The sequence below is a fragment of the Pyricularia oryzae genome, chromosome 4, assembly GCF_000002495.2.
Source record: "Pyricularia oryzae 70-15 chromosome 4, whole genome shotgun sequence".
Taxonomy (NCBI): domain Eukaryota; kingdom Fungi; phylum Ascomycota; class Sordariomycetes; order Magnaporthales; family Pyriculariaceae; genus Pyricularia; species Pyricularia oryzae.
This window is the reverse complement of record NC_017851.1, coordinates 480,690-503,301: the sequence shown is the minus strand read 5'-3', so window position 1 is coordinate 503,301 and position 22,612 is coordinate 480,690. Positions and strand designations below refer to the sequence as shown.

The window sequence follows — 22,612 nt, the reverse complement described above, 5'->3', positions numbered from 1 at the left end:
GTCCCCCAGAATGGCACCCAAAATCTGCCTGGCCATGCATTGACCCCAGCCAGGCACAACTGCGCATCGCATAAAGCTATTCCCGACTTCCAACTTCCAACGCACTGCACAGGCCGGCCCTGAAGTGCAGAGTTCTCTCGATGGAATCAAGCTATGTGACCTTCTTGACTGCCACCGGCGATTCACCTGTTGGACCCTGCCCTGCGTGCGTGGTGGCCGATTCAACAAGCGCCCAGTGCAGAGTGCAGACATCGGCTGTCTGGGCTTCAAATGGAGTGAATTGAGTGCTGGTCAAGGAATCGTTGGGCTATATAACATGACCCTTTGTTCGTCTGCACATTGGTAACCGCCCGAAATATGTATTTGCCCAGGCTCCCAGCCCTGGCAACTGCATGCGAAAGTGCAATTTCCTTAAACTTTCTCTTTTCCCCATCGCTGTCGCTTATGGCAATGTCCCACCGCCAAACCCGGCTACCAGGTTAGGAGTTTTAAAGTTGTAACAAAGGATTCCGACTCCTCCCCTTGGTTTTTTTGGCAAGCCGCAAATTGAGGCGCGCCCAATTTCGCGATCGCGACGCGAATCCATAAATAAAATAGGGGTCGAAAAAAAAAAAAAACCAGTGCCCCCCTCGTGCCAGAATGGATTCTTGATGAGTGATGAAGCTCGCCAACCCATCACACGGTCCACCATTTTGATCCGCCTCTCCACTCGGAGCAGCTGCCAAGCGGACCACACGTCGGGGAGCTAACATGTTCTGGGACAAAAATCGTCACCCGGTGCAGACGGCTCTCCGCGCCACCCGTTCCCCCCTAACAGCCTGATGAGCGGGGCGGAGGAGGTTGCTTTGCATGATTGAGGCGATGCAATGCGATATGTGGTCCATCGTTGGCGGTCGACCTGAAAGAGGTACATGCGGTACGTCGAATATAAGAGTTGCAGCCCCCAACAGCTCGGCTTGGCTGGAGGTGAGATTTTTGCCACAATCTACTTTCTACTGTATTTTGACCCAGGGGTTCTTTTCTCATCCGATTCCATTTATTTTTTATTTTCTTTCTTTCTTTTTTTTTCTCCCTTGGTTCCTGTCTGGCCTGGTCTGCCTGTGCTCCATTCTTACCTTCTTTTACGCTAGTTACTCTTTTATTCACATTGAGCAATGCGTCTCGCACTCATTTTCACGCTGGCCCTCACCGGGTCCGCGGTGGCCCTGCCCCAGGCCAAAGCACCACCCAAAGCCAGTCCAGCGCCCAAGGCCACCACCCCAGCCAAGGCGGCCCCGGCTGCCCCGGCCGCAAAGCCCGAAGACCTCACCGCAGGCTGCGCGTCGGACCCTCTCAGCCCGGACACCTGGACCAAGCTCAAGATCAACGACGTCCTGACCGCGGCGGCGGCCAAGGTCACGGGCACCAGCAACACGGTGCAGGAGCTGGCCGGTACCTTTGGCGCGCCCAACTTCTTCTGCGGCCTCGACAGCTTTTGCAACGCCGGACAGCCGTGCACGCCCGTAGAGCTGCCGGACTGGTATATCCTCGTGGCTGCGCAAAACTGGAACAGCTACATGAACTCGCTCAACACGGCCATCACGTTCGCCTCGAGCATCTTGAGCTTGCAACTACCCGCCATCTCCAATGACTTCATCACCCAGCCGCGCGACGACGTCACGCCGCTCAACAACATCCTCACCATGTTTGCCACCATACTGGGCTCCATCCCCGTCACGGGCGACATCAAAACCGTCGTGACGGGCGGCACGCAGGCCGTGCGCTTCATCGCCGGCATGACCAAGCCGCCCGCGCAGCCCGACAAGTTCCTGAGCTGGAGCGGCATCGCCAGCTCGCTCGGCGACGTGGTCAAGGCGTACCAGGCGTCGGTGTCCAAGGCGCTGACCGCGACGCTCAACGCGCCGCTCCTCGACAAGGACGCGGGGCTGGCCACGATCCTGGCCGACGGCGAGTTCCTGGGGGCGCGCCAGAACGTGACGGAGCAGGACGTATCGGGGCGCGTGCTGGACGCCCTGACCGTCTACGCGGTCGGGCTGGCGCTGACGTCGCAGCGCGTTTTCGTCTCGCGCACCATCGGGCTGGACTCGTGCGACGAGGACGCCGCGGGCGCGTCCGTGTCGGCGTGCACGGGCCCCGACGACAACGGCTTCCTCACGCAGAACCTGATCCTGCGCGCCGACGGCGACAAGGCCCTGCCGGCGACCGACGTCGTCGACAAGCTGGCCAACAAGTACGGCATCGACAAGCAGCAGTTCCTGCTCGACGTGGCCAAGTGCTTTGACGACAACGGCAAGGTGCAGCTCCTCAACCCCTTTGTCGACACGGCCATCCCCGTGGACAAGAAGACCCCCTGCCTGTTCAACCTGCCCGTGTGCGACATGGGGCCGGGTGGTGGTCAGGGGATCGTGGACTTTTGCCGGGGCAAGGGTTTGAACCTTTGAGCTGTTTCTTGGTTGTCTCTGGCATGATCTGCGTGTACCATTATATGTAGAAAGAAAATAAAAATAATAAAAATTTGAAAATTTTAAAATGAATCTTTTGTTTCCAACGATTGAGAAAAGAGAAAGCCAACAAGAGATGACGTGATCTTGCTATACTATGTAGAAATTCCCGGTTGTGCTGCTCTTTGGAATGCGGGGTGCTGCAGAGATCCTGACCAGCGGTCCTAGGGAGCTTTTGCTATGCAAGACAAGTCTTGTGACTCTTGTCAGATTATTATCCGCATGTCCGCATGCGATTGCGTATGCATTGTCACTTTTTGAGGGGACGTGCGCCCGTCCCTGTCAACTGGCTTATAGATCTCATTCAGCCTACTTTCGTAACTTGAGTCAAACGATCAACAGAATAAGAAGCAATGAAGTTGGTTGCTTGGCTGGTTGACAGCCCGGGTCTCGGCAATCAGAGTTCATTCAGCAGTCTCAAAATAAATTTCGGTGTTTCAATGTCAGGGGTTAGGGGCAGTGCCGGGCAGTGGGGATCGAACTACCGGCACACCTCCAGCGGCTTTCTCCTTCTGCCAACCTACGAGAGGCCTATACATCGCCCGAATGAATGTATCCACGAGGATTGGCATTGTTTATTTGATCAAAACGAAATTGTGCAATCTGGGGATGAAGCAACTGAAATATCTAGTGAGGTGCTATTGCTGTGACGAGGACACGGGATGTACGTACGACCGACTCCCGATTGAATGTGCAGACGACGATTTGCTTTGTACTATTTGAACGAATTGGAAGTCCGGAATCCAACCACAACTGGAACAAAAGACAAGGGTAGTACTCTATGGGGCTGATCAATCAAGGTGTAGATATAGGGTAAACTCAAGTACCTTTCCGCTAAAGACCCACGAGTCTATCGATTCAGGGGTTGGTCTGTAATGGGGCTTAACACTCCACATATAGGTGCAGGTCAAGGTCGAGTATCTTTCCACTATGGACCCGCTTGGTACATCCATTCAGGGGTAAATGTGTACATAGTACTATAGAATCCACCTGGAAAGTCTGACATTTGGTAAAGTAGCGACGGCCAGCGACTTCATGATACTCTCTGCTCTATCGCAAGATTCTGGGAGCCATTTGATCTGTCTTTTCTCTCTCTCTCTCTCTCTCTCTCTCTCCCCCCCCCCTCCCTCTTTTCTCTTCCCGCCAGCCTGTGGCGCAGGATGAAGTGCGCAAAGTTCGTCACATGAATTTGGTCGAATTTAAAATCTTGACCAGTACAGCAAACAAGCAACCCCGAACGCATTGACAAAGAACAGAGGGACCTAGACATGAAGCGTCTGTTGGTATGTAAACAAATAATACGCAACATGATAAAAAGACTGCTCATACAAGCTACAGGCTGCAAGCTATCCGACCCAAAACCTGTTCATAACTTGCCATTCTAATGATAAGAGCAAAGAAAAGTACCCATGTGTAAAACAGCGGTCCACGTCATTACTCGACAAGAAAGAGACGCGGCATCACCGCGCCGAGCTCCGAAGCAAATCGCCACAAGAAGCCTCTAAAGCGGGATATGTCGGCATTGCATACTTGTCGAGCACGTCACCCGTGACGAAGCCCAAGCTAAAGGTGTGAAGACGCAACGCGGCCGCCGCGCGCGCGGCCCACTGCACCATGGACACACCCCAGGCGCTCTGCGGCAGCGGGGCGCCCAGGTCCGCATTGCCCGTGTCCTGGGCCGCTTCGGCGAGGGGCCGGAACGTCGTTTCGTAGTTGGCCACCCCCTCGAGCACCGCCCGGCCCACCGGCTCCCCCTTGGCCAGCAGCGCGGCCACCTCGCCCGCGAGCACGTAGCCCGCGGCCATGGCGGCCGTGGTGCCCTTGCCGTTGAGGGTGGACGCGTACGCGGCGTCGCCCAGCAGCGTCACGCGGCCCTGCGACCAGCCGCCGGGGGGCAGCTTGACAAAGTTGACGGCGCCCGCGTACAGGTCCGCGGCCTCGCGGCTGTGCAGCAGCGCGTCGCGGAACCTCTCGGCCTGCCAGCCCAGCCCGCGCAGCACCTCGGCCCAGGCGCTCTGGAGGGCCGCCTTGTCGCCGGTCCGGTAGGCCTCGTTCAGGGCGGGGTAGTCGCCGTGCACCATGGCCAGCGCCCTGGTCACCTCCTCGCGGTCCTTGCGCATGATCAGGCACTTCTTGTTGGGGAACAGGCAAAAGGTGCAGCGGCGCGTGTCGTCGGGCTTGGGCGGGATGCTGTAGTACGCAAAGTGCGTCTTTTGCGACACGAGCGACTCTGGAAACTTGGGGCCCATCATGATCTTGCGCGTTTGCGAATATACACCGTCGGCGCCGACGACCATGTCAAAGTCTTCCCTGCGGCCATTTGCAAAGGTGACGTGGACCTTGCCGGCAGGGTCGGCAATGTCGTCTTGCGTAAAGCTCTCGATGGAGTTGTCAAACTCGTACCGGACGTTCTTGTCGTCCTTGGTGGCGTTGTACAGGATGTTGACCAGGTCGCCCCGCATGATCTCATACTCGGACGAGAACGCCTTGGAGTCGGAGCTGACTGGGAAAAAGGCCATTGTCTTGTTCTTCTCGTTGACGATCTGCATCCCCGGCTCCTTGACGAGGACCGACCTCACGGCCTCTTTGATGCCCATCTTGTCCAAAAGCGGAATGGCTTGGCCTCGAATGTCGAGTTGCTGTCCGGTGGCGCGTAGGTCTGCGGTCCGTTCCGTGACGGTGACCTGCGCTCCGATTTTAGCGAGCCAGTAGGCAAGAGACGGCCCACCCACGCCGCAGCCGTTGATTAAAACTTTCATCTGCGACATTTCCAGCTGTAATCGAGCAAGCCTTTGACAAGCTTGTAGAGAAATATTGATCTTGGTAGTTATCGAGTCAATAAATTCAAGGTGTTGATCTGGTAAATGAAAAGCTCTTGGCAAAATTGACGATGCATCTCTCAGCCGATTTTATCATGCAAACTTGCAAAGACATACTCGGGAGAGCTGGGATAATGTCCCACAAATGACCCCAGCAGCGAAATTTCCGGCCGGAAAGAAAATTATCTTTGCCCAGGTACATCGGATCTATCCGCTGAATTACCGGACATTCTCGCTTTATTCAACCGTCGATCACCGAAACTCTCAATTGACCGATACGTCCGGTGCGCCAGGATGGGAAAAGTAGGAAAGCCCGATTACATGGAACATGTGGACAGCTAGGTGGGTAATGAGCACTCCAACTTTGGTATTACAAGCAGGCCCGCGCTAAACAACCGGGGCCAAACTCAAACTGGCAGAGCGGGGCCCCGCGACGGCCGTCTTCAACACGGCGGCGCTGACAAATGCTTGTCAGACTGACAAATTCGATTACCGGAAACATCCTTACCCAAAAGGCTTGTTGTATGAGGAGACTGGATGAGCTGCGTGAAGCAAAATTATATATAATTGACGGTGGGAAGCCGTTGATTTGGATCCCGTCGCGTTTCCCAATCCCACAAGAATCTTGTCCAGACTTGATTACTTTTTAAAATACCTACCTACCTTTACGCACGTTCAAGACCAACATACAGCATGGCGACCAACGGGATCAGCATTGTCTTTGGCGGTGGTTCCTTTTGGCGAGGCACCGTCGACGAAATCAGCTCGTGGCTGGATGTGCTCGAAAAGGCGGGCATCAAGAAAATCGACACGGCCGAAGTCTATGGCCAATCGCAGTACCTGCTAGGAAAGGCTGGCGCCCCTTCGAGGTTCATCATTGACAGCAAAGCCGTCAGCGGTATGGGTCCGAACCCTTCAACCGCCGAGGTTATACTTGAAGCCGGAAGGAAGAGTTTGGAGCTTTTGGGGACGGATAGTGTAAGCAGCTACTCTCTCTGTCATCATTACGATATCTTTTTGAGACCCGAGAGCGATAGACAGCATTTGAACCCTTTGCTAAACCTAACGTTGAATAGCTTGACGTGTATTACCTTCACTCTCCGGACACGAGGGTCCCCTGGAAAGACACTCTGACCGGCCTCAACGAACTCTACAAACAAGGCGCATTCAAACGTCTCGGTCTGTCCAACTTCACCGCCAAACAGATCGACGAATTCGTGCAGGTGGCCAAGGAGAACAACTTTGTGGTTCCCTCCGTCTACCAGGGCCACTACTCGCCCGTCGCGCGAAAGATCGAAGACGACGTCATCCCGACGCTGCGCAGGCACAACATGTCCCTGTACTCGTACAGCCCCAGCGCGGGCGGGTTCCTGACGCGGCCCAAGGAGGCGCTGCTGGAGGGCCGCCTCGGCAAGAAGGACGAGTTCGGCGCGGTCTCCAACGCGCTGTACAACAAGCCCAGCTTCATCGCGGCGCTCGACACCTGGGCGCGGATCGCCCGCGACGAGGGCGTCGAGCTGGGCGAGCTGGCCTACCGCTGGGTCGTCTACCACTCGCAGCTGCGGGCCGCGTCGGGCGACGCCATCATCGCGGGCGCGAGCAAGCAGCACCAGCTGGTCGAGGCCGTCGAGTGGATGAAGAAGGGGCCCCTGAGCGACGCGGCGGCCCAGAGGGTGGACGCCATGTGGGACGACGTCAGGGCCGAGGCTGCGACGCATAATATGCCCGATGGCATGAAGCCGAGCGAGATTGTGCCGGAGCTTGCGGGAAAGAGTGCCGCCGAATCTTTGTAAATTGATGCATGTTTTGCTGAGAGGGCGGTGCCATGTTGCAGAATTTAATAGACTAATTTTGCTCAGCACCAAAGGTCGTGGGTTGTATTCAAAGAGTGAGACACATGGGCTATCAATGCTTGCAAAGCTGAAAGATCTTAGATGACACAAAGTACATGTAGACAATATAACAACAATCTATTCTATAGTATCTAGCGCCGAGCCATGAAAGGACGTGAAATGGCATAGGCCGAGAAAGCCAAAGCAAAAGCAAGCAAACACAACACCAGCACAAACAGCTACCAGCCCAAGAACCGCCCAGGAGACCCAGCGAGATAGCCCACCTCTCTCCACCGCCAACCTCCTCGCCCCCCTTCCCAGTCCGCACCGGAATCATCCAGCGGCCGCCGGACCCCACAGTCCCGGCACGCACCCCAAGCATCCACCACTCTCAACACGCCGCACGTCCGACAAATCCGCAGCAGGGCGTGGTCGTCACTGCCCGCGCCGCCCCTGCCGTCCTCCACTGCCGACTCGGCCGGCACGACCGCCAGCGAGCATCCCGGCGCGTTGTACACGATGCTGCTGCTGCTGCTGCCGTCGCCCGTCAGCACCGACTCCGGGATGGCTGCGTGGCCGTAGTTGATGAGCACCGAGACGGATCGCGGAGAGGCCTGCAGGGCTGGGATCAGGTGGTGCGCCGTGTAGGCTGCCAGCTGCGCCTCGTGCGTCAGCTCTGGACGGCGGTGGGGTTTTGCAGGGCGGTGGCGGCGGTGTTTGCGTCTGTGGGTGCGATGGCGGTACTGGATGGGCTGGAATGGCGTTGCGGGCTGGTAGATTTGCAGCTGGTGCGATGGCCATGCGGGACTGTCGTCGTCGTCCTGCTGGTCGGGGTCGTAGGTGTTGCATGTCGTATAGGCTGGTGGCATGCTGGCAGGGCCGGCGCTCCAGTAGGCGGACATGTCCAAGGGTCAAGTTTTTGTTGCTGTGTCGTGGAGCAGAATTCGGATGATGATTCGATTGAGTACTCTGACCTGGCAAAGATGCAAAGTTGTGAACAAGCTGTTTGTAGTAGAATACAAGAGCGGGACAGCCGAGCCTGTCTTTATGAGATGCACGTGTAGAAGCGAGATCGGAGGCTCCGGTGCCAGGTGACTCTTGGTACGACGTCAGCACTAGAATATGCAAGGGCGCGGTGTGACACAGGGCGAGTATCTATAGTGACGGCAGCCGCGAATGAAACAGTGTAACCGTTTTGGTTTTTCTCTTGTCTGCTAAGACCTCAAGAAGAGACAAACAGGCAGAGTTGGTTTGGGAACAGCCTCTGTGGGTCGGGTGACCGCCCATTAGCCAGTAGTAGTAGTAGTAGTAGTATTATTTAACGCCGGGCTCGGCCCGGCTCATTAGCCGGCCGTTAGCAACCTCCCGAGGGGTATCTCGGCGCGCTTTCTATTTTCTCTATTTACACAGCGGAAAACAAGGGCATAGAAGCGAATCGAGCCTGACCGGGTTCGTGCCCGGTCCTGCTTACAGGTTTGTTCACTGACGCGACCCCGTGCCTTCAGGCGCACGGAGGATTCGTCTGACGGCAGTTGACGGCTCTTCATCGAGAGGGGCCTGTGTCCAAACAGCGGAGCTGTCGGTCGTTTGTAGCCATGGAGACGAAGTTCCCAACAAGTGTGGGCTCGACGGCACAGGCGGGTGGTTGTTGTCGATAGCCAGCCGGGTTATCCTTGCCACGGTAAGCGGGGAGGAGGTGGAGGGAGCAGGATTCGAACCTACGTTACTCAAGTAACAGCCATGGCGCTTAACCACTGCGCCATTCCCCCCCGCGAACTTTGGTAACCGGTCGTCCCTAACCGAAACGTTGATCGCCTCCGGGCGGGGGGCGCCGCGCGTCCGCAGCGTGGTATAAAGGGATTCGTGGTCGGAGCCTGTGTAAAGACTGCTGTCAACCACAGTTATTGTGCTGGGGAGGTTGGAAAAGACCATATCCAGTAAACCCCCGTCGCGGTGGGTGGGCACGCCGATATTTCCTGTAAAACTCATCCCCTGGGCTTGCGCCCATGCCGTCAGTTGGTCCCCTCCGCGTGCGTTTGCGCGGCCCGGCTGGTATGCAGCAGCCGCTACGTTAAAATCGCCGCCTAGCACCGTGGGTCCATTTGGCACGGTATTGCATACCATTTCCAGCGCGGCTTCAGTGCCCGGAGCCCTATATACGTTAACAAACAATATTCCGTTAATTTCGAGCCAGAGTATGTCCCGCGTATTTTGGCCCTGCGGTAGCCGTCGTTGTGCGGCCCTTAGGGCTGCCCCCTTCTTGACGTAGGTGAGCACCCGGGGCCGGAGCCCAGTCATGGCTTCGTAAGTGTTGGCGTGCCATTCGTCCACTGGCGCAAAAACATCATAGCCCGGGTGCGTTTGTGTAGTCGTATTTAGCCCGCACCATGGCTCTTGAACGTTAACCAGGTCCACCTTTCTCTGGTGGCACAACTCCAATAGGCTCAGATGCACACCCATCCTTTTACCTACGTTGGCCCAAACTACGTCGAGGCATTCCCGCTGCATATTGCCGAGCGAGTATTTCGTCATATTAATCGACGGGTTGCTTCCAAGTCTATCCCATCAGCGGGGCAAGGTGCGGCAGCCGCTGCGTCCTCCTCCATTTCGGCTGCCCAAACGATTTCGTCGTGCACGCGTTCCTGTTCAACCTGCAGGAAGTTACGGATGTCCGCCCCTGCCGCCTCGCATGGCCGCGCTCTTTTGTTTGAAATGCTCGATCGGGAGCTCGAGGTTTGCGAATGCTGCGATGAGGTGCTTAGGACCGGGATTGCAGGTGCTGGCTCTCGGCGGGCCGTTTCGGCCCGGTCGTTGATAATCGCGGCACGGTTGGCACGTCCGATTCTGCGAATCCCCTTAAGTTTACGCTGTGAAGGTCGTTCAAACTTCCCATTTACCACCAAAGGTCGGGCAGGGCAATTCTCATGTCCGGATGGGAAATGGCCGTGGCAATTAACGCATTTGGGGGCTGCCTTGCACGGCTCTTCCTCTGTCGCATGTTTTGCTTCACCACATATGCCGCAACGCGCTTGCCGTACGCAGCGACGTATTTCGCAATATCCCTGGCAACCGTCGTGGTGGTGTGTAATTTTGCGTGATTTTTCAACCTTCCGCGCACGTCTCGACACTCCAAAAAGCTGAAAGGGCTTTACGGGTTGAAGGAAGGACACTATCCACGTGCCCTCAGCCGTATGTGGGTCGTAACCATGTTTGGAAATATGCCAGTTGACTGGCTGCTGGCCTGCTGCCACGGTAATCTCCTCCTGGATTACCTCATGTACGTCCTTTCTTCCGTCCAGGCAATTGAGCGTTCGGGGCACTCCAGAGACGGCGTATGTGTGCCAGGTTGTCGGGACAGTGACTTCCCGCGCGTCCAATACGTCCATAATGGCCTTGACCGCGCTGGGGTTGAGGAGTTTTTGCCGTGTTTCCTCAGAGGCCACCGTAACACCCCAGCCCGTGGGGGTGCGCTTGGCGTTTGGGATTTCACTGTGTGGCACCGAGACCAATTCGGCCAGTTTGGTCGTTACCGCGTATGGCTCCCTCGTCACCATCCGCAATTTGTTATTTACGCGGATCAGGATGCGGTTGGACGGCTGTTCTGTCAAACGTTTCGGGGCTTGGGAGCGGTCCCGGCCCGATTGGGAGGGAGTTGCGGAGCTGTCAGGTGCATTGCCGGGCGTCGTACGTATCGGGTACGAGCGCGTGGCCGGGGTTAAAATTTGCGTTGGGGCCGCCGCTGGTGGCGTGGCGGCTCGCTCGGCCCATGTGACCGATTTGTTAGTGGGCGTGCCTCTGCCTTTAGAGGCCGACGACGCCGTGCCCGTCCTCGTAATTAAAATGCTGCGCCTTTCGCTGGAACTGGTCGGCGAACGCGACGGGGAGCGTGAACGCTCTTTTTCAGGGAGGGTGCGACTGAGGAACCAGCCGCTGATCACGTCGTCAAGTTCAAGAACAATTCTCCTAAGCGCGGCGTCCTCCGGGGCCTGTAAACTTTCGAGCTTGGCTGCAAAGACCTCTTCGAGCCAGCTGCCGACTGTTTCCACGTTTTCCAACTCCTGCTGCAGTGTTTTGATGGCCAGGGCCGGGAGGCTGGAGTACCTTCCGCGGCCAGCCGGCTGAGGCGCGTTAGCGGTGCGCGTGTCGAGAGATACGTGTCCCGACTCGGCCTGGCCCTGCGGCAAAGCCTGCGGCGTGCTCTGCGGGCGCGCGCGGCGGTTTGAGACCTCTGGTGAGGCCATGACGACCAGCGCCCGGAGGGCGAAAATTCTTCAGCTGTTAAGCTTATTGGTGTGTTTGGGTGTGAATCGCTAACAAAGGTGGGTCTGACCCATGAATGGTGGAGGATGCTTGTCACCAAGGGTCGTAGCGAAACGACGGATACCTTGGCGGCAAAAGAAGGAACCATACCAGTTGCAGACCGTGGAAGGAGAGGCAGTTTCATACGCCCCCGAAGATTATGACGACGCCCGCAGGTCTATCAACACCTTCTTTGGTGAAAGCTGTAACCGTTTGGACAAAGAAGTCGAGCCTTTTACGAGCGTTCACTGTGAAGCTGGTAAAGGTGCTTGTTAGCTACGAGACCAACGGTTCCAAAAGCAGAAGGGATAATAGGCGCAGCAGGCCAATGTTTCGCCACAAAGACACCCTTCCAAGGACTGTGTAACGGCTGGTGCCACGATGGCAAAAGCAAAATCCCCTGATCAGATTGGAGAGGCATGCCTTTAGTCAGACACAAAGTTTGGTAGCGTACCTGATGACAAAAACAGAGGGACAAATATTGGCTCATACTATGTACTCGAGGCTACAACTCGATCCGTATTAGGCCCCTTTCTGCTTGACGTTCTAATCGACTTTCAAATCGGCAAGCCAGCTTGCACCCAAAGCTTTCTCCAGACAGCCTTGGATGCTACTAACCCCGTTGGAGGTGCGACCTTTGCTGCCTCTGCTATGCCTTCGCCGTGTCGCCAGCCATGGAATATACATGTAGCACACCATCATTCCGATATCGCTGCTCTTAGGGCTACCAGCATGAATACATTTGATTCCGTCCACATTGCATATCTTTCTCGATCAGGGTATCGCGTAGTTTGATGAGAATGTTTCTGCGGGTAGTATCTTCGCCCGCTCCTGTCGGTCGGCTCTTGTTTGTTTTCGTCACTGTGCCCCTAGAACAGACGATGCCGTCGTGACTGCCAACATATGTGAGAGGTATAAGCTAGCCCGGCTTTCCACAAGGCCACGTGCCTTGCGCAGGATTCCCAGTCGCCATCGTATATACCATGTCATCTACTGCAGCATCTAACCAAGGTGCCTCGAAGGCAACACATAGACTGCGGTTGAGTGATAGAAGCAAACAACACCACGGCGGAAGTACTGACCGCTCGAGCGATGGAGTACAATCATATTAGCATTGGCCTTGAAGAGTGAGCGGAAATTATAAAGGGCTTACCTGAGCCATGAATAGTCGGACAAAAGCCAAGATGAAATATGGCAATGACGAGTTCATCGCTTGTAACTTATATAACTTGTATTTACCTGAGCTGGGAAGTAACACTTCAAGTTGGAGCATGATTGTATGCACGTTGAAAGGCACAAATTGCCACATCGGAAGCATGCCGGATTGCCGGTCCAGTACACCCTTCATCTATTGTTTTCAGTAATCATCCTGAAGTATACTCTTACGTCAACTTATTCTTCAGCAGTCGAGCAGTTTCCTTTTAATGCATGTTCCTAAAGATGGGGTTTCACATTGCTCAGCGCAAAGACAATTAAAAAAAATTGGCTCATTTGTATTGTGAAATCATGCGCAAGTAATCGTACAGCGCAAATGCTAGCTGCTATAAGCGACAAATCTGGGCGACTCCATGCCCGACATCTAATACGTAATGTGCCCCCAAGGAGAGTGGTTCCAATGACAGACTTTTTTTTATACCGTTACACTTTTACGCGCTACGACGAAGAATGTTTTCAATCTTGTTGCGGATCTGCCGAATGTCGCAGTTCGTCAAAACCCAGCCTTCGCCCCTGGACCTAGACGTAGTAGTAACGGCCGGGGGCTGCGAAGGATCCGTTCCGCTCGTGTCGCACGCGGCGGGGACAAGCCTGCCCGCTCCGCTTCCGCCGTACTGTTCTTGATCGAGGTAACCAAGCACCGCTGTGATGTGGTTTGCGTCTCCCAGCTCCAGGGTGGGGTCGGGGCTGCCTTGGAACTCGGGGACCAGGATCTTGGACACACGATGTTGCGCTGTTACGATAGGGCTTTTGGTTAGCAAAATAGAAAAAAAGGGTGCGGTGGCAAGCTTGCAATCATGAGGTCAGAACAGCTGGTTTACATACACCTCGGGTTGTTGCTTGCAAACTGGCTGCTTTGCGCGGCACTGTACAGCATGGCGTAGATCTTTCCACGCAGACTGTTTTGGTACATGCGTGCACCGACGACCTGTTGAAGAAAGGTGTCCTCGTTGTCGGGGATCGACGTCAGCCGGACGGACCTATCGGCATAGGGGTTGGCCTCGCGAATCAGGCTGGTCCAGAAGGGGTCCGAAAGCGACATGGTGGTGTCCTGCTCCGGGAAGTAGCGTTGGCACCAGCCCAGCTCCTGCGAGCCGGCGCGCGGGTCGTTGAACGTGGGCACGTTCTGCGTAAAGATGACGCGGGCGTCGGCGCCGTGCCTGGCCTGGAGCCGCTGCTGGAGCGTGGCGTGGAACTGCGACTGCCTCTGCGCGAGGGCCCGGCTGGCCGAGCTGCTCATGCCGGACGAGGCCGAACCCTGGCGGGAGTTGTAGCCGAAGAAGAGGTGGTAGATGTTGATGTTGGGCACCGCGTTGATAAAGTCGTAGACGTCCCTGTCCTCGCACGGCGCGAGCTGGAACATGTCGACGCTGGCCGACCGATGGACGCGAGCGACGGCGGCGGCCAGGGACTGTCCCGTCGCCACGGGGAGGTGCTGCGAGGGCCTGAGGTCCTTGTACCACCGCTCGTGCGCCACCACCTTGCCCATGACGTTGCCTCGCGTCTGGAACCAGCTGACACGGTTCTTCCAATCGGACGACAGGGCGGGCTGGTGCCTCTCGGCACGCTGGAGATACTGCCTCATGCCTTCGGCGATGTTGTCCCTGTCCGCGGCTCCCGTCATCACTAGGATCACCTCGTCATACTGCGGCTTGCTTGGGTTTCGCGCATCCCGCTTGTTCAGGGCGACGGCCACGGCGGCCTTGTCGTCCATTTTGGAATCGGTTAGGATGATGGCCACCCTGGCGGCCCATGCCACCTGGGCCAAACCCCAAAAAAGGAGAGAAAAAATAAGGAAACGAGAAGACATAATAAGGAAACTGACAATGTAAATGAAAAGTGTTGATGAATAGAAAGGTGGTGGGCAAATACATGTAAATTTGATGGGACTCAGATATCCTATTATATCCTCCAGGAAGGGTTGTGAATTGTATTATCCTCCTTGGAATACAAGAGGAATTCTGGTTGAGATACGCCTGAAATGGCACAACGGTGAGTCAGTTCATGCCCATTGAAAAAGATATAATAGCATGCAGACATTTGTATGCAAATCTGTGTATTTTTAGCTGACTGCTTGTTACGACCAGACAGTTGGGCCGGTACCAGGGAGGCCAGGCGGGGTTACACCCCTCCTAACAATATTCGCCCAAAAAAATTACCGACCGATAAAATATCGATTATTTAAGGAAAAAATCACGTAACGCCACGTAACCGCCAAAAAAATAATTTCAGTAATTTTTAAAAAAATTACAATAAATTAAACGAAATAATTTCTGTAATTTGTAATAAATTAAAAAGGATTATTTTTGGAATATAATTTATATAAGGCACGTTTATTACCATATAAATAGATTCGATTTTGGGATTGTTTAGCAGCAATCAAATTTTAGTTAACCTTAATATTTATTTGAGAACGATTATAATTTTACCCCAGTTATTGAGAATTCCCAGTTACCCAACCAGACGTTCAGTTGCTTTAACCCACTGTATTTTACCATAAGAACAGGTTACCCGATACCTTGATCGTAACACTGCTCAAGTTAAATTCGAGTAAATTTGTTCAAAGACTTATAAATAGTAGCATTGCTTTCTAATTTCAGCTTTTGCTTAATTCAGGCTCATGCAACATTATTATAAAATCGAGTAAGTTGGCTTCAGGGCTTTGTTAGAATTTCGTTATTACGTTTAATAAGGTTGCAAGTAAAGAAAAAAATCTGCAAAAACATACCAATTACGAAGTATGACCCTCATAGCACACTGCAAAATATTCAGCTTTCTTTTCATCCCAAATTGGTTGTGATAAAGCTTTGGCTATTGTATATCGCCATTGTGTTACGATCAAGGTATCGGGGTAACCTGTTCTTAGGGTAAAGTACAGTGGGTTGAAGCAACTAAGCGTCTGACTGGGTAACTGGGGTTCTCAATGACTGGGGGTGAAGTTATGATCGTTCTCAAGTAAGTCTTGAGGTTAACTAGAGTTTGATTGCTGCTAAGCAATCCTAGAATCGAATCTATCTACATGGTAATGAGCGTGCCTTATATAGACTATGTTCCGAATGTGATCTCTCTTGATCTGTTTGATCTGTGATTCTCAACTGAGATTCTACAGATCATAGAGATCCATTCCCTTGGACGTCACGTGAGGTCACGTGAGATCTCGTGGCCTTGCCCTTAGGTAATCGTTGTTCTGCCGGTCGGTATTCCTTCTGGGCGAGTGTCGTCGAGAGGGGTGTGACCCCACCTGGCCTCTCTGGTACCGGCCCAACTGCCTGGTCGTAACACATTGCCGCGTTTCCTAAAACCATTCGCGGACGCAAAATGCCCGGACCCACCTTGGGATAGTAAATGTATCGGGCTGCAAGTTCGATTTATTCCCGTCAAAGCCATTTGGCCGCATACAAAGAACGGAAATTTGACTGCCTAGACTTTTCGCAGATGTTGTTCGGATATCGGGCGAGCTCAAATTAGAGGCTCGACAGATAATCGTGGAGCCATCTCAATCCGTCCCTTCAAGTTTGACTAATGCGGCAATCCCTGGAGGACTTTAAGAGGCTTGAAGCTTACTCTGCACAAGAAACGGATTCAGAGTAAAAATGTAAATTGGAAGCATCTAGCTACCCTCCACCCTATCTTACTTGTTGTAGTTGATACACATAATGTCATGAAAGGTTGACCAGTAATGGTCAAAGTTTAGATGATACACGGCATGTTGCCAAGAGCGGACATCTGCTGAAGAAACGACACCCGTCGTGATCTGTCCAGCGTCCAGCTCGGTATGAGAATCTCCACGTCTCGGCTCAGATACATCTATTTGCCGCCCTTGCCACCCTTGCCGCCCTTGTCGCCGCCCTTGCCGCCGGTCTTGCCGCCGTTCTTGGCCTACATCACAAGCAATGTTAGTCTTTTCCTATCTCTGGGATAGCAGAGTGCAAATAATACTCACAAGAGCCGCGTTTTCCTTGTTCACCTTGATGCCCTGGCTAAAGTCCGACTGGAGGGTCTTCAAGGTGGCCTTGTCGGTCTTGGAGTTGCCGCCCTGGAGACTCTTGGCGAGCTTCTCCTCCGTAGCCTGTGCACCTTGGACCTGGAGAGGGAAAAGAAAGTCAGTACATCCCCCCAGAATACATGCCATGTTATTCCCATTCGCCATCCATATAAAAGCTTTTTTTTTTCTGCACGACTCACCTTCTTCAGACCATCCACGAGTGGCTTGTTGTTCTTATCGGCAAGCTTTTGATTGTTGGCGCGGACCTTCTCTCCCTTCTCAATGGTGTCGAGGAGCTGACCCTTGGCCTTGCCAAACTGGGCCTTGCCACCCGTCTCGGCCGCGCTGACGGCCTTGGCGTCTTGCTTCTCCTGCTTCTGGATGCCGATGTTCTTGTTGATGCCTTTGACCTCGGCGCTGACGCCGCCCTTGCCGCCCTTGCCGCCGCCGCCGCCCTTGTTGTTGGCCCTCTTGCTGATGTCGACTACTGAAGTGGACGCCGAGGTGGGCAGGGCCTGGGCGAGGTTGAAGACGAGGAAGAGGGAAAGGATGGTCTGACGGAACTGCATCTTGGGATGATTTACTGGGGTTGTGATTGTTTTAAAGAATAGGGTATTAAAATGTAGTAAAGGATTAAAATGGAAAAAGTCACCGGGACTGTGAGTGTGAAAGGGTTTGTCTGAAGATTGAAGACTGATGATTAGAAGATGCGGATGAAGAGATGAGTCTTGGCATTAGATCGGGAGAGGATTCCGGTCGCTTAAATACACATCGGACTGCGTGCATGTATAGAGGGCGTGTTGCCCGGGTACATCGCCAATAACCGGGCACACATACAGACCTGGGTGACTTGGTGAGTCCAAATTCCTTGAGTTGCTTCAGGGACTGTTTCGTCTCTCTGATGAGTTTGCGTTTTCCTTGTCAGTCGTTCAACACCCAAGTCAGGTTTGGATATGCTGCTTGTTGCTTGTCAAGCTTCTCTACCATGAAAGTTCTGCGCCGGCCTGGCCGGCCCTGGCAGTAGCGCCGCGTCATCCCAAGAAATCCTTGACCGAATACCACGTACAAGAGTGATAAGCTTTTTAGGGCCGAGTGCAAGGTTACACCCCCGATCCCTGGATGGTATACGGACCCATAGCGGGCAGGCGGGGATAAGGCTCGTATTCAAATCTACCCTGCACTAGCACTACTACTTGGGCCCGCCGTGTACTTGCCAACTTTCTTTTTGTCTCCAGTTATTGCTCGATTCGAAGCTGCTGACTGGGTGTGAGCTTATGGTAGGCACATCTCTGTTTGGCAGCGGGTCCAGATTCACCCCAGGGATAGGGGTGTACTAAGTGTTGTAGGGAAAGTCGAGCCGCATTAGTGTTTCAGTTTCCAACTTTTGGGTACAGTTGAGACGAAATAAAGTTTAACATGTCTACTAGTTTGTTCCAAGCCCGCCCCCTAAATGTCGCGTCACAATTTCGTTTACCTATTACGAATCCGCTGTCTACCAAAGTATATGTCTTTTTGTTCCGTAAATTGATACCATGGATAAAACAAAAGCTTAGCATCCCCGCATACTACTTGAGGGTTGGCTGTCGTGGACCCCCTGTCAGAAAGTCCTGCAATCTTGTCCAACACCTAAAGTCTAGCTCACGACTCAGAATTATACCGACAGGTGGGTTTTGGTGGAGATGAGAGACTCTGGATGCTTAACTCTGTTGCTATTGACGGTTCTTCGGCGAAAAGGATCGACACTAACGATAGATGTACTTTTTAAGATCCCAAGGTTCGGGCCGGGGTCTAGCTTCCAGCGGCTGGTTTACACGCACTAGTTATCCTCTCAATCTGACAGCCTTGTTTTGTGAGGATACTACTGACATGCCCTCTCGAATTCGGATTGTGTTGCGAAAAAAAAAACTCATAACTCCACAGCAGACTAAACCCTTTCTGGACTTTTTGCCAAAAGGTCTAGTTCTAGAACGACTGCAGCCACGAGTATCTTTTTGCATACTCGGAACCCGGGCGATACCGCTCTGACTCCCACCGAGATCGGAACCCCGGAAACGTAGGCGTCATCACAAACCGGTCGTGGCTGTAGACGACTCGGGTAGCTGTCAAACCACATCGTTTCGGGCTGGTGCATCATGTCTGCACATCACGATGCGAGCAACGTTGTTCGTTTACTAGTCGCCCGAACACTGATCATTTCACTGGCCACAAGCGTACGTCTTGGCGAGCGGAGGAGAGTTCCCAGACAGACTTTTAGACCTTCCCAATTATGGTTTAGGGACTGCGCTTGGCTCGCATCTGCAGCAGATCATGTTCATGGCCACGGAAGCTACAACAAACGCATCAATATGTGTATCCTATGTCTTGTGGAATTATCCAGAAGAGCCAAATTGAAATAAGCTTATGGAGATTTTTTCCCGCAGTTCATCGCTCCACTCTCAGTTCGAGTTGGTTCTTTTGGCTTCAATACCCCGCCCAATGCCTCGCGCTAGTACTTTAAATCCCGTAATTTCTGGGTAATGCGAACTTGCAAAGAAGTATATTTTGATACGGTATGGAAAGGCCGCGCGAGTGGGCTACGTAATTCTCCAAAGGTTGGTCAGTTTATGTCGTTGAGACCAGGGTCAGTGTGCACATCTTTAGTCGTCAAATGGAGGTGACCCTAGACACCCAAATTTAGATACTGCTGAGCCCGTTTCATTTTTCCCTGGTTCGTCGTTGAATATCACAATCAAGACCACCCGGTCACTGGTACGGAACGAGGACTTACTTGTAGCGACATGCGCATTTGGCACAACCAGTGGGCTGTCGATTTGGGGTAGGCCTTGAGACGACCGGACGACAGCTACTCAGGCGGCATGACCCCTGCGATTTAAGCATCGGCACTGATCATAATACCGACACTAAGTGCCTCAGATTTATCGACTGAGCATTTAACCAAAACATCACGTGAGGGCTATGATTCTGTACCTGCAGTACTAAAGTTTTTCGAAAGCGCCCGTCTGGCCTCTTACTCACATACGAGACACCCAGTCAACCGCACTCCGTGACTCTCTAGCAAATTCGCCACGTAACTTATAACACACGTTTTGCCAAAAATGCGACCCAGTCCATACCGCCAGACTATCGTACCTTGAACCGTCCGCCCAGGTTGGCTCTCATTGCGTTCCAGAGTACCTTGATCAAATATACCTGGGTGGCAAAGAAAGAAAAACATAGTTCCCTGCTGCGTGTTGTGACGCGAGGAATTAGATCAGCAGAACACGTCAAGACGATCAGCAGAGATGATGCCTTTGGCGAACCAACAGGTGTCTCAGAAACGAGCGCAATCCCAAAATGAATTTGCCGAACTCTGGTTCGTCCCGGGCTTCATTCGAAAAATCTGGCGGGGGGCGGACAGTTGCTCCCGTTACTAGCTCGGACGACAGGTGACCTGTCTCCAAGAAATTGATTCGTGTTGGAATATGATCGTCGTCGATCTCTGCAGTGATGTAGCCTGTCCAGCTGCATATGCTTCAACGCCTCTTTTATTGGCAAGGATGCCTCCTGGCGGGTGCACAAGGCCTGGCGTTGGCGACTCGGCACACACCTGGGAGCTTTCTGTGCAAACATAGAGTGACGTGCTCAATAGAGCCAAGGAAGCATGATGCTTACATGGGGACGCTCACTAATTATGCGTCGCATAATATAATTGCGGACGCAGCCGATCATAACCAAGATGGTGGGTGGGAGACACACCAGCACGGCGATGATACCAACAATCGCTTCGGAGGTGATTTCCATGTTCTGTCCAGTCAGCTTTCGGTGAGGCAAGGGAGAGTGAGTGGGAGATGACTCTCAGGCGTATGATCAAGGCAAGATTTGAACGACGAGACATTGGCATTTGTCGTCCTATATGTCTGTATTGAACATGAAGAAAGTAGCCAGAAGCCGAGCTGGTCCGTGGAAGGTAATGTTAGCTATAATATATTGGCAGTCGGCAGTCTTCCGTCACCTCGCGATTCTTTCCCGACCTTTGGCTCGACCTTTGATTCCGTCTAGGGGTGTCTCTCAGTCTATGACAGGCACTCTACACATTCATAATGTTCCCCAGGGTTGAATACCAACTATTTACTACGAGAGACTTAGCATCCGCAATGCGGTCTTGCGGCTTCTAACTCTATTCAATATAAGCCAGCTGATTTGTGTTTGTGTTGCAAGGCATCTACCCAATCTGAATCTGACAGGGCATGTGCGTGGGACAGATTCCAGGGTTCCAGAGTCATCAAATCACGTCGCGCTTGCACCCGCGCGTCTGGGCGTCCCTATTTGATTGAAGATCTTCACGGCCTCCAGTATTACCCCGCAACGCTATAAAATCTGCAAATGGCACGTCTCAATAGTGGGCGGCTCTTGGAGGCAGCTTGCAGGTTGGCAAGGCTGCAGTGACTGCCCGACACCCGGAGTCCAGAACGAACCAGAACTCATCTAGAGAAGAAAGCGTATGACGAGGCCAAGAAATATCGGGTTGGGACCGTTGGGTCGTGCGCATTCCAGGAGTGGCTACGAAAGTTGATGTTCTGTCACCCTGTTCCCGCATGTTTGGGCGCAGTAAAATGCCGGCACCAGCGCGATTGCCTCGAACCCTACTCAGCTACCTTCGGCGCCTTCTTTCCATTTCTTTGTCGCAAAATAATGCTTAACGTTTGGCTCCACATCTCCGACCCCCCTAAAGTCCGGCCCCTAAAAATATCTACTCAGCCACGTCAACCCTTTGTTTTATTTTATAAATATCTAGACGAATTTTTCACTTTAGAACTTGATTTTTGAAGATTCTTGCTCCAAACTTTCCAATGAAACAGTACACTGAAAATCAGCTTCTTGCTGCCATTTCTGACATAAGAAATGGCAAATCAGTTCACAAAACCTCGCAAAAATGGGGTATTCCTCGGAGTACCCTTCACGATCGTTTAAAGGGGGCCCAGTCAATTCAACAAGCGAAAAGATCTTGTCAAAGGCTTTCACAGGAGCAGGAGACCTATTTGGCAGATTGGGTACTTGCGCAGGCCGCGTTAGGCCTTCCGCCAACGCATCAAGAACTACGCTATTTTGCGGAACGAATTCTTCAGGCCGCCGGAGAAAGAAAAAGCCTTGGGAAACATTGGGTTAGCCGTTTTATAGCCCGATATCCAATTTTGAGAACCCAAAGACCCCGGCGAATAGAAAATGCCCGGGTTAATGGGGCTACAACCGAGGTAATTAAATCTTGGTGGTCCTATTTGAAAAATCCCGTTGTCGATACTATAAAACCGGCCAACCGTTGGAATATGGACGAAACAGGTATAATGGAAGGCAAAGGATCTAATTGCCTGGTGTTAGGGCGTAATAAAATCCGGCCATTACAGCGAAAAGAGCCTGGAACGCGGGGTTGGACGAGCATAATCGAATGTGTATCAGCTACGGGGGCTGTTATACCTCCCCTCGTTATATTTAAGGGGAAAAACGTACAGCAACAATGGTTTCCAGCTGATTTAAGTCCTTTCGATACCTGGCAATTTCATGCAACCGAAAACGGGTGGACAAATCATGAAACAGGTATCGAATGGTTAAAAAAGGTGTTTATTCCGTATACCCAACCTTTAACCCCTGAAAAGCGGTTATTAGTTCTGGATGGCCATGGATCACATATAACGGACGAATTTATGCTTCTTTGCTTGCAAAACAATATTCAACTCCTATATTTACCCCCTCATTCGTCACACGTTCTTCAACCGTTGGATTTATCGGTTTTTGGGCCGTTAAAGGAAGCTTATCGACGTCACCTGGGATTTGTAAACCAGTTTTGCTGTTCAACGGTTGTTGGGAAACGAAACTTTCTACTTTGCTATCGAAAAGCCAGATCAAAAGCATTTATAGCAAAAACCATTCAATCTGGTTGGCGTACGACGGGGTTATGGCCGGTGAACTTGGCAAAACCACTTTTAA

At 52.8% G+C, this 22,612-nt stretch overlaps 7 protein-coding genes and 1 pseudogene across 8 annotated transcripts; 3 read left to right on the top strand and 5 right to left on the bottom strand.

Moving 5' to 3' along the window:
• Positions 1–1,154: 1,154 nt before the first annotated feature.
• MGG_08521 (uncharacterized protein) lies at positions 1,155–2,441 on the top strand (the record flags this gene model as incomplete). Its single annotated transcript, XM_003715975.1, has 1 exon — positions 1,155–2,441. One exon carries the CDS (start codon positions 1,155–1,157, stop codon positions 2,439–2,441), a length of 1,287 nt encoding a protein of 428 aa, XP_003716023.1.
• A 1,520-nt stretch (positions 2,442–3,961) lies between these two features.
• On the bottom strand, positions 3,962–5,399 carry MGG_08520 (oxidoreductase; the record flags this gene model as incomplete). Its single annotated transcript, XM_003715974.1, has 1 exon — positions 3,962–5,399. Exon 1 carries the CDS (start codon positions 5,267–5,269, stop codon positions 3,962–3,964), a length of 1,308 nt encoding a protein of 435 aa, XP_003716022.1. The 5' UTR covers positions 5,270–5,399.
• A 550-nt stretch (positions 5,400–5,949) lies between these two features.
• On the top strand, positions 5,950–7,113 carry MGG_08519 (aflatoxin B1 aldehyde reductase member 3; the record flags this gene model as incomplete). Its single annotated transcript, XM_003715973.1, has 2 exons — positions 5,950–6,298; positions 6,397–7,113. The coding sequence occupies exons 1-2, from the start codon at positions 6,014–6,016 to the stop codon at positions 7,111–7,113; spliced, it is 1,002 nt and encodes a 333-aa protein (XP_003716021.1). The 5' UTR covers positions 5,950–6,013.
• A 278-nt stretch (positions 7,114–7,391) lies between these two features.
• MGG_15362 (uncharacterized protein) lies at positions 7,392–8,127 on the bottom strand (the record flags this gene model as incomplete). The annotated part of the gene is made up of 1 exon (XM_003715972.1): positions 7,392–8,127. The coding sequence occupies exon 1, from the start codon at positions 8,052–8,054 to the stop codon at positions 7,392–7,394; it is 663 nt and encodes a 220-aa protein (XP_003716020.1). The 5' UTR covers positions 8,055–8,127.
• A 722-nt stretch (positions 8,128–8,849) lies between these two features.
• On the bottom strand, positions 8,850–8,921 carry MGG_20180 (annotated as a pseudogene). The gene has a single exon. The product of its transcript is annotated as a tRNA-OTHER (tRNA).
• A 4,176-nt stretch (positions 8,922–13,097) lies between these two features.
• Positions 13,098–14,380, bottom strand: MGG_08516 (uncharacterized protein; the record flags this gene model as incomplete). The annotated part of the gene is made up of 2 exons (XM_003715971.1): positions 13,098–13,399; positions 13,492–14,380. The coding sequence occupies 2 exons, from the start codon at positions 14,378–14,380 to the stop codon at positions 13,098–13,100; spliced, it is 1,191 nt and encodes a 396-aa protein (XP_003716019.1).
• A 2,093-nt stretch (positions 14,381–16,473) lies between these two features.
• On the bottom strand, positions 16,474–17,220 carry MGG_08515 (uncharacterized protein; the record flags this gene model as incomplete). The annotated part of the gene is made up of 3 exons (XM_003715970.1): positions 16,474–16,545; positions 16,610–16,750; positions 16,852–17,220. 3 exons carry the CDS (start codon positions 17,218–17,220, stop codon positions 16,474–16,476), a joined length of 582 nt encoding a protein of 193 aa, XP_003716018.1.
• Positions 17,221–19,984: 2,764 nt separating this feature from the next.
• On the top strand, positions 19,985–20,747 carry MGG_17028 (uncharacterized protein; the record flags this gene model as incomplete). The annotated part of the gene is made up of 3 exons (XM_003715969.1): positions 19,985–20,003; positions 20,187–20,467; positions 20,625–20,747. The coding sequence occupies 3 exons, from the start codon at positions 19,985–19,987 to the stop codon at positions 20,745–20,747; spliced, it is 423 nt and encodes a 140-aa protein (XP_003716017.1).
• Between the last annotated feature and the right edge of the window lie 1,865 nt (positions 20,748–22,612).